Consider the following 10,773-nt stretch of genomic DNA (forward strand, 5'->3'; position numbering starts at 1 on the left):
TAATCTTTTCCCGTGGGCACGTTGTAGTTGGAAGTTCTTGTGTTCTACAGCCAAGTTTTGGGCTCTCCGTAGGCTGAGATTAATATTGGAGGCACTAGAGGAGACAATATAGGTGCAAGGATACCCTGTGCACCATTTCCAAAAGGAAAATTTGCTCATTGATGCCTGCCCCCTCCCTCTTCCCCAAGCGATATTCAATGAAACCCCGGCCCTCAGCCGAGAAGCCTAGTGTATGCCTTTCCAGCAAACGTCTCACCCCGCCCAACTACCTCTTCTCTCGCGTACACCCCATGTCCCATGACTGCTGTTGTCTTCAGCCGTAATAGGTTGCTGCCTAGCCCACTCACGTATGTACGAGCGAAGAGCCAGCCAACGCATACAAACATCGCTAACGGAAGTTCCTGTCCTATTGTTTCCGGCGACGCTAACATAACCCCTGGCATCTGTGTTCATATCATCTCGCCTGAGATCTGGTACGGGAACGCCAGACACTCTACTCAGCTCATAGTCATAATAACGAGCAACACAAGGATAGCCTAGAGATAAGTAGTTATAAATCTGAGTGACGAACCCATCCTGAAATTGGGGTTCAGTATCACCATCAGAGCTGCCCCGCTCCTTCTCATCGGGTAGTTCTAGCTTCTTTTGGGGCTTGAGATGAGCTTTGTCTTCAGATGTAGTCATTCCGTTCGGCCACACCCAGCCCTCTCCTTTGACTTGAGAAACCGAAGCTAATGTACTGCAGGAAAGAGAGTCCTTGGGGGTCCAGCAATGCTTGTCACGTTGGCATGTTCCCATCCACAGACCGTCTCTGCCACAGTGATCATTTCGATGAGGAGCCGCGTGCCAAAGGCTGGGAAAGTTGTGAATGCCGTTATTGCACTCAGCCAAATGGCTGTTCTCACAGAAAGTTGTCTTGGGCGACGAGCTCTGGGGGAATATAAGGTCATCACCTAACATCGGTGGGCTTTTGGCATGTCTTTGTTGGCCTAACTTGCGATCTCTTTCCTGGCTTTTATCAGGATTTATATGGTTGTCTGGTTGACCGCAGGCCATTAGTTTTGAAGGAGCAACCGATGAAAGATGCAAACCCTGTGTGCCAGCCATGGCACGGTCTCGCATTTCTGCTTCCTCTTTGTGTTGCCGCATATACTCGAGCTCCCACGACAAATCCGCAGATGACCCACGTCGGTACCTTGTTAGAACATCATCTGCTTCAGGTATCGCTGGCTCACCTTGGCTGGAACAATCCTCTTCTCTGTCAATGGCAAAGTGATCTACCGGCTGATAGACTTGTTCATTAGGGAAAGCTGCTAGGGCTTGCTCTCTTAACTGCTTTTCCGCCGAGCGGGCAGCTAGGGACAGTAAATAGCTTGAAAAAAGCTCGTCGCAACTTTCCCTGCGATCTTCTTCCACTTTCGGCCGTATCACTGATTGTCGGGAGGAGGCAGATGGCGACACGGGCAATGATAAATCCGACACTTCAGATGCTTCACTACCACTAGAGGGGATCACGGGGAGATCAGGAACTCTAAAAGAATGCCGTCTTGTCTCCTGACGCTGCCGAAGCCTGGAGTATGAAAATCGAGACTCATGCGCCAAGTGACCCTCAGCATGTACCGGTGTGTCCCCGATAAGACTTCTACGTCTTAAATTCTCAGTTTCAGGCTCCAATCGGTATGTATCGTGGGGTGCATGTGGGCTCGAGTCGCGGCGAAATGAGCGGCTGGCCGTTTCCATTAGCTGAGGCACAAATTTTCTCGGGCGCAGTTGTGGATTGTCTGCGTTGGAGAACAGCTCATTCTGTTTACCACTTAGACGGCTTTGTCGCAGCAATCCTCGCGATTCTGTTGCATGTTTCTCCCCAGTATGCCGCCTCTCTAGATAAATATTAGATGGTAGGCGAGTTGGTGAGTTGCTATCAACCTCCGATGCAGTGCTAGCTGGTAGTTTTATATTTAGCAGAGATTTGGTGGATGTCGCAGGGCGGGTTGAGTGAGACTCAGTGTTTTCTTTGCCCCCTTCTGCAGTGTTAAGGTCATCTCGTTCGTGTAGCAACTTCCTCCCCACGTGTGATATTGGCTGATGTGTCTCGGATTTGCGTGTAGTAGTTTCAATGGGTTCAGGTAAAAATCTCCTAACCCGTTTGGATGGCTCGGTAGTGTGATATGACATATTGCTAGTTAAACTGTCCCCTCGTCACTTCCCCCTTCTTCCAGATAGGTATATTATTTATTCTAGGCATTTCCTCGAATAAATATGGTGGCACATGAATTCTTCGTTTATTGTACCTACCTTTTCGCCTAATTATTCCCTGATTTAAGCCCGACTTATTGCCACCATCTCAGGATGTAATACGTTGAAAGAAAAGAGTAGTTGGATAGGTAATAGTAGCAATACCACCGTATTGGGGGCAAGAGGAAGAGTGGGGGATTATAATACTTGTATGATCGCGGGTGTGCATTTATCTTGGATTAGGAAGAGAAAGCCTAAGATAGCGATACTAGATGGACACGGAAAGATAACTTGTTATATGTTTTCTTAACACTGTGAGCAGGAGGATGGGCGAGTATCTATCATGTGGTTATCAGGTTATCTACGTAGTTACAACTCACATCCCATGTGAAACGGGCGGGGCTAATGCTACTTCCTGGATTGCCCACTACTGCGGGCACTACTTGAAAGTAATCAGACAACAACCCCTCCATATTGAGGATCAAGATACATCTGGATATTTGAACCTGTTATAATACAATCTTCAACTGGAAGCCTTGAGCCGATTCTCTATATTCTGATTATATCCAATTATATAGATTTTTCTATGCTATTATCGAAATCGGCGATACTTAGTATTACCTAGTGATATAGACCTAAAACCAAAGAGATAAAATTAATAGATAATTAGATCTAATTCTCTCTATTTAAATGGCTGGGGTCCCAGTTCCTGGGGGGGTCAGAAATTACTAATTAGTGGCTCGGGGTCAGAATAGATCTAAGACAGTCAGAGATTTACCTGTCAGGGTGCGGCTTTAGACAGGCAGGCTAATTAAAGTTAATATATAGATAGACTACAAATCAAGCTATATATAGATAGATAAATAAAATATAGTTTAAAAAATTATAATAAAATTATAATTAGATAGATGGATATATAATTATAGATAAATAAAGACTATAAATTTCTTATCTAAAGATAAAATTCTTAAATCTTTAATAATTCCATAGATAAAGATCTTTTATACTAGCCTAAATTATATAATTATAAAGAAAAAGTCTTTATTTTAATAAAGAATTTTTAAATAATTATATATCTTTTTAATAGTATAATTAAAATTTTAAAGCTTTTTTAAGAAAAAATAATATTTTTAATATTTATAATATTTTAAATCTATTAATAAATTTTAATTTTTTTAAGTAACTATTTAAATCATATTTTTATAAATAATTTTATAAATCTAGTATATTAAAATTATAATATATTTAAAATAGATATAAAAGTATATATTTTAAATAAATTATATAGCTAATATAAAATTAATATATAAAATTATTAATATTATATTTTTAAAATCTATTTTTTTAGAATATTAATATTCTATTTTCTTTTTTCTTTTTTATAAATATAGTGATATACTTAATTTTATATATAAATAAATTTATTATAAAGTAAAATTTAAATAAATATAAAATTAAACTATTAATTAATATAAAGATATATTTAATAATTAATTTTTATATGTTAAAATATTTTATATAATTAATACTAATATAATTAAAATTTTTATTAAAATATATAAAAAGATTATTATTAATATTAATAAATTTAAAAAAAATTCTATTATTATAATAGTAATTATTTTAGATAACTAGATCCTATATAAATAAGTCACTAATAGACTACTAGCTTATATAATATATAAATATATTTATAATAGAATTATATAGAGAATTTTAATTTTTAAGTAATTTATTCTATTATATTAGATAAAGAAATTTCTATATAATTTTAAATAATTTTAAGTTTTTTAATACTATATTCATTAAAATCTAGAACTTATTAAACCCTATGTAGCTAGTTATAGTAGATAGCTCTAGTTAGTTAATAGAAAGCTAGCTAATAAGTTAGATAAAAATCAATAAATATAATAATAATAATAATTAAAAATATTAATATCTTAATATTATAATAATATATCTATTATTAATCTAAAGATCTCTTGATCTAGTACTATATTTAATTAATTATTAATATCTATTTATTTATTTTATTTTATTTATTTTATTATTATCTATATTTTTTTACTATTAATATTATACTATTACTATATTTATATATTAATTAATTAATATATTATTAAACTAGTATACTAAATTACTCTATATTATTTTAGTTTATTAATTTTATTAAATAAATATATTCTATTTCTATATTATTATTTAAATATTATTTTTATTTTTCAAATTAAAATATTAATTAATTTTATTTATATTATATTTTTAAAAGTTTTTAAAAAGAAACTTTATTACTATTTAAAATATTAGAATTTAAAAAATAAATATTAATTTAATTATTTAAATTCTATATTTTATATATATATAATTTATTAAAAAGATTAAAATTTTATTTATAATTTTAATTATAATTCTGAAAATATATTATATTTATAAATATAGATTAATTTAATATAGATTAATATTTATTTATTAAACTAATAATATTTTTAATAAATTCAGTTAAAAATCTATTATTAATATTTTTAATATTATAGTATAATTCTAGATTACTATTCTATTAGCTTTAACTATTTATTATATAATCTTTAATTATATATCTATCTATTTAATTCTAATTTTATTATAGCTTTTTAAATTATATCTTATTTATCTATTTATATATAGTATAATCTATAGTCTATTTATATATTAATTTTAATTAATTTATTTATTAAAATTATATTTAAACATTATATAGCTTTTTTTTTATAAATTAATATATTTATTTAAAAATATTTATTATTTTTTAATTATCTATTAATTTAATTATTTTATAAAAATTTATAAAACTATTATAAAAAAATCTATAATTTTTTTAATGAAAATTTTTTTATTAATTAATCTATTATTTATTATTTTATTGATCTTTTCAAATATTTATTTAATTTTAATGAATTTAAAAATAATTATTAGAATTTTTATTATTTTATTTTATCAATTTAAAAAAATAATTATAAATTAAAATTAATTTTTAATCTTATAAATATATATAATTTATATAATTAATTATTTAAAAAAATATTATATACTAGATTTTATTCTATTTTTATGATAAAATCTATTAATTATTTAATTATATTAATATTTTAATAATTTTAAAATAAGTTTTGAATAATTTTAATTATATTTAAAATATTTAAAATAATTTATATTAATTTTATTAAAAAAATAAATAATTTAATACTTTTTATTAATTTTTGATATTTTATATTAGAAAATTAAATATTTAAAACTATTTTTTTATAATATTAAAATAAAAAATTAATTACAAATTAAAAATAATATTTTTATATTATAATTTATTTATTAATAATTATATATTATTTATTTATTTATTTAAAATTTAAAAAATTATTATTTAATATATAAAGATTATAATATTTAGAATTTTAAAAAATCTTTTTTTTATAAATAAAAAATAATTTTTAAATATATATACTTTTAAATAAAATATTTAAAATTTTATTTTATTTATATAAAATATTATTAAATTTTTTTTAAATTTATTATTAGTTTTATTATTAATTTTAATATTATAAAATCTATTTTTTAATATTAAATATTCTTTATTTACCATATTTTATTTTTTAAAAAATATTCAATTTATTATTATATTATATTAAATTTATATTTATATATAATATAAAATATAATATTTAATATTATTTTCAATAGTATTATTTTTAAATTATTAGTTTTTTATAAAAAAGATTTTTTATATTCTATTCTTTATTTTTTAAAATATATTTATTAATAAAAAAAATAAATTTAATTTAAATTATAATTAATTATTATTTATATATATTATTTATTTATTAACTATTATTATTTAAAAATCTTTTATTAAAAAAATGAATTATATTAATTTAATAAAATAAAAAGTTTTTTAATTATATATTATTATATTATAAAATTAGTTTAAAAAAATAATAAATAAAAAATAAAATTTAAAATAAAACTTAAGATTAAAATATTTAAAAATATTTATTAAAATAAAAGAGTTTAATAAATAAAAAATAAAAATAATTTAATTATTTATTATATTAATTTAATTTTTTATATATCTATTTTATATATAATTAAAAATAATATTATTATAGAATAAATTAAATTTTAAAGATTTTATATAAATATTTTTTTACAATTATATAATTTTATTAAAATTCTTTTTATTAAAAAAAGTAAAAAATTATTATTATATTATTTATATAATTATAAAATTAAATGAATTAAAAAAAGATTTTTATTTTTATATTAATTATTAAATTTTAAATATTCTAATAATAAAAATTATTATCTATTATTATTAATTAAAAAACTTTTAAATAATTTTAAAAAATAAAATATTTTATTAAAATTAATACTATTTTTATTTTTAATAATATTAGGGTTAAATAAAAATAAAAATAAATAATTATATTTTTATTTTTAAAAATAATTTATAATTAAATATAATTATAAGATTTATAAGAAAGAAATTATTTATTATTATTTATTATTTTAAAAATAATATTTTAAATTATAAGATATTTTATTATTTATTAAAATTATATTTAATTATTATAATCTAGAATATTTTATATTTATTAAAATATTAAATTATTAAAGCTATTAATTTAAAGTTTTATTTTAATTTTATTTTAAAATTATTTATTATTTTAAAAAATTAAAAATTAAACTAGATTTATTAATTAAAAACTTAATAGATTTTTTTATAAAAAAATTAAATATTTATTATATTTAATTTATTAATAAAAAATAATTATTTTTATTATTTAATATTTAAAATCTAATTTATAAAGTCTATAAAAAAATAATATAAAATAATTTATTTTGAAAATTCTAAATAAAAATTATAATAAATATTTTATAATAATATTATTTGAATATAAAAAATATAAAAAATAAAAAAATATTTATTTTATAAGATTATTTCTATATTTTTAATTATAATAGATTTATAAATAATTATTTTAAAAAATTTAAAATCTATAAACTTTTATTTTATAAATATTATTAATTTATAATATATTATTATATAAATTATTAAATTTAAAATTATTATATTTATTAAAAATTATTATTTTTTAAAAAAATAAAATAAAAAATTGTATATTTATTATTTATATTTAAATATATCTAATAAAATATATTTATAAATTTTATTTTTTTTAATATTTAATTAAAATATTTTATAATTTATTAGTTTATTATTAATATTAAAAAAATTATATATTTATAAATTTAATATATCTAAAAATTATATAATCTATTTTAAATTATTATATTTAATTATAGATATTAATTTATTATTAAATTTTAAAAATCTAATATTTATTACTTTTTATTCTAAAATTTATAATTAAATTAAAATTATTAGTATTTTTTTAAAATAATATTTATTGTTCTATATCTTATATTTATAAAATAATTAAAATAATTAATTAAAAATATTATTAATTTTTATAAAAAAATACAGAAATTATAAAGATTTATATTTAAAATATATAATAAGAAAGTGTAATTATAATTAATTTAATAAAAAATTTATTAGATTATTATAAATTTTTATAAATATTATTTTAATAAATTAGATTTTAGTTTTAATAAAATTTTATTATTAAAAAATAATATTATTATAGTATAAATTTAGAATACTATTTTATTAATTTTAATTGTTTATTATATACTTTTTAATTATATATCTATTTATTTAATTCTAATTTTATTATAATTTTTTAAGCTATATCTTATTCATTTATCTATATATAGTCTAATCTATAGTCTATCTATATATTAGCTTTAATTAATCTATCTATTTATACTTTACTCTAATAATTAATAAATTTAATTAAAAATCTATTATAAAAATATTTATTAATTATTTAAATTAATTTTATTTTTAACTATTATCAGATAGCTAATTAGAATTTAATTATTATTTATAAAAAGTATAATATTAAATAGAAATACTAAATTAGATTTTTTTAATATATTATTTTTTTATTTTTATTTTATTAATTTAAATTAACTTTTAAATTTATAATATAAAATCTATATAAATTAATATATAGTTAATATTAAGAATTAAAATATTTAATAAATAATTTATAATATAAAATTAATAATTATTTTAATTAATTTATAAATATAATAAATATTTTAAAATATTAATATTAAAAATCTTAATTTTTTTTAGAATTACACTCTATTAATTATAGATAATTATAAAAATAATAATTGATTAAATTAAATAATTATTAATAAATATTAATTTTATTATTTAATATTATTAATATTTATAATAAATTAATAAATTAATAAAAAATAAAAAATAAAAAGAATTAATTATATTTAATTAAATATATAAAATAATATCTTTATTAAATAAATTAATAATTAAATTTACTATAAAAATATATAAATTTTTATTAATAAATTAAAAAATATTATTTATAAGAAAGAATTATAATAAAAATTAATTTATATTTAAATTAATTAATTTTAAAAAATAATCTTTATATATTTTATAATAAAAATAAAAATAATTTATATTGATAATAAAGTAATCTAAATTAAAAATATTAAAAATATTAATTAAATTATAAAAATTATTATATAAATATCTTAATATATAAATAATATTTTATTAAATTTTTATTTTAAATTTTAATTATTTAAAAAATTATTTTAAAATAGTAATTTTTAGAGATTTTAAAATATTTTTTTAAAAAATAGCTTTAATATATTTTAAATTAAAATTAACTAATTTAATATATTTTTAATATAAATAATTTTTATATTATATATTATTTTTTAAATAAATAATTATAATATAAAAATTATTTATATATTAAGATATTTATATAATAATTTTTATAATTTAATTAATATTTTTAATATTTTTAATTTAGATTACTTTATTATCAATATAAATTATTTTTATTTTTATTATAAAATATATAAAGATTACTTTTTAAAAAAATATTTTAAAATCTCTAAAAATTACTATTTTAAAATAATTTTTTAAATAATTAAAATTTAAAATAAAAATTTAATGAAATATTATTTTTATTTATATAAAAAAGTATTAATTATTTAATAAGTTTAAAATCTTAAATTAAAATTATAAAAAGTTTAATTATAATTTATTAAATTAATTATATATTTATATTTTTTATTTTAATAATAAATATAATTATATTTTATAACTATATTTTAAAAATTAAATCTAGAATTAATTTTATTTATAAAATTAATTAATTTAATTAGATTAAATTAAAAAATTAATAGATTATATTTTTTAATAATTTAATTTAATAATTATAGATTAATAAATAAATTAAAATTATTTTAATTAAATTTATTAATAATTTATTAAATATTTTATATATATAGTTAAATTAATATATAAAATTTTAAATACATAATCTAATTTTAAAAAATTTAATTATTATTAAATTTAATTTACTTAATAAATATAATAAATAAAATTCTTATTAAATATTTTATTTTTAAATAATATATATTTAATATATATTAAGTTTTTAATTTTTAATTAAAAGAATATAATTTAATTTATATAAAAATATATATAAAAAATAAAATATTAAATTTTTAAATAATATTTATAAAAAAATATTATTAATTTTAATAAATATTATTTAATTTATAAAAAATTAAAAAATAAATTATTTAAATTAAAAATCCATAAAATAAAAATAAAAAGTTATATTATAATAAATAATATATTTAATAATTTATGTAATTATAAAAAAATATTTTAGTCTATTAAATATATATTATTTATTTATTTAATTTTTATTATTTATAAATTAATTTAAAATAATAAAATTAATAGATAAATAATAAAGAATAATAATAATTAATATATAATAACTAATTTAAGAAATAAAATTAAATTTATATTTAATTCTATTATAGAATAAAATTTTAAATTTAATATAAAAATATTCTTATATTATAATTATTAATATTTTTAAATTTCTTTATTAATTTTTTATATAATTAAATAAAAATAATTTTATATTATTATTATAAAATTTATTAATTTAATATTATATATTTAATAAATAAGAGATTTTAATTTTCTTAAAATTATAAAATTTTATTAAATATATATTAATAATAATATAATTATTATTTTTATTATATTTTTATTATATATTACTTATTTAATTTAAATGTTTAATAAATTAATAAAAATAAATATTAAATTAAAATTAAAAAAATTATATATTAATTTTTAAATATATATCTATTTAAATAAATAGTAAATAGTCTAGATTTTTTTTATATTAAATAATAATTTTAAACTATATTATTAATTATTTTTTAATTATTTTAAATAATATCTAGATATAATAAATTATTTAAAAGATTTTATTAAATAATATATAATAAAAGTAAATTTTTTATAAAATTATGAAAGTTTCTATTTTTTAAAAATATATTAATTTAAATATTTTTAAAAAAATT

At 17.1% G+C, this 10,773-nt stretch overlaps 1 protein-coding gene across 1 annotated transcript; it reads right to left on the reverse strand.

Moving 5' to 3' along the window:
* Window positions 1-44: 44 nt before the first annotated feature.
* Window positions 45-2,987, reverse strand: F9C07_1941309 (uncharacterized protein). The gene has a single exon (XM_041287484.2). It carries the CDS (start codon window positions 2,173-2,175, stop codon window positions 253-255), a length of 1,923 nt encoding a protein of 640 aa, XP_041151148.1. The 5' UTR covers window positions 2,176-2,987; the 3' UTR covers window positions 45-252.
* Between the last annotated feature and the right edge of the window lie 7,786 nt (window positions 2,988-10,773).

Source organism: Aspergillus flavus, chromosome 8 (genome assembly GCF_009017415.1).
Source record: "Aspergillus flavus chromosome 8, complete sequence".
Taxonomy (NCBI): domain Eukaryota; kingdom Fungi; phylum Ascomycota; class Eurotiomycetes; order Eurotiales; family Aspergillaceae; genus Aspergillus; species Aspergillus flavus.

Excerpts from the sequence above, each read along its gene's own strand:
- F9C07_1941309 (XM_041287484.2), bottom strand. The coding sequence starts at position 2,175 with ATGTCATATCACACTACCGAGCCATCCAAACGGGTTAGGAGATTTTTA.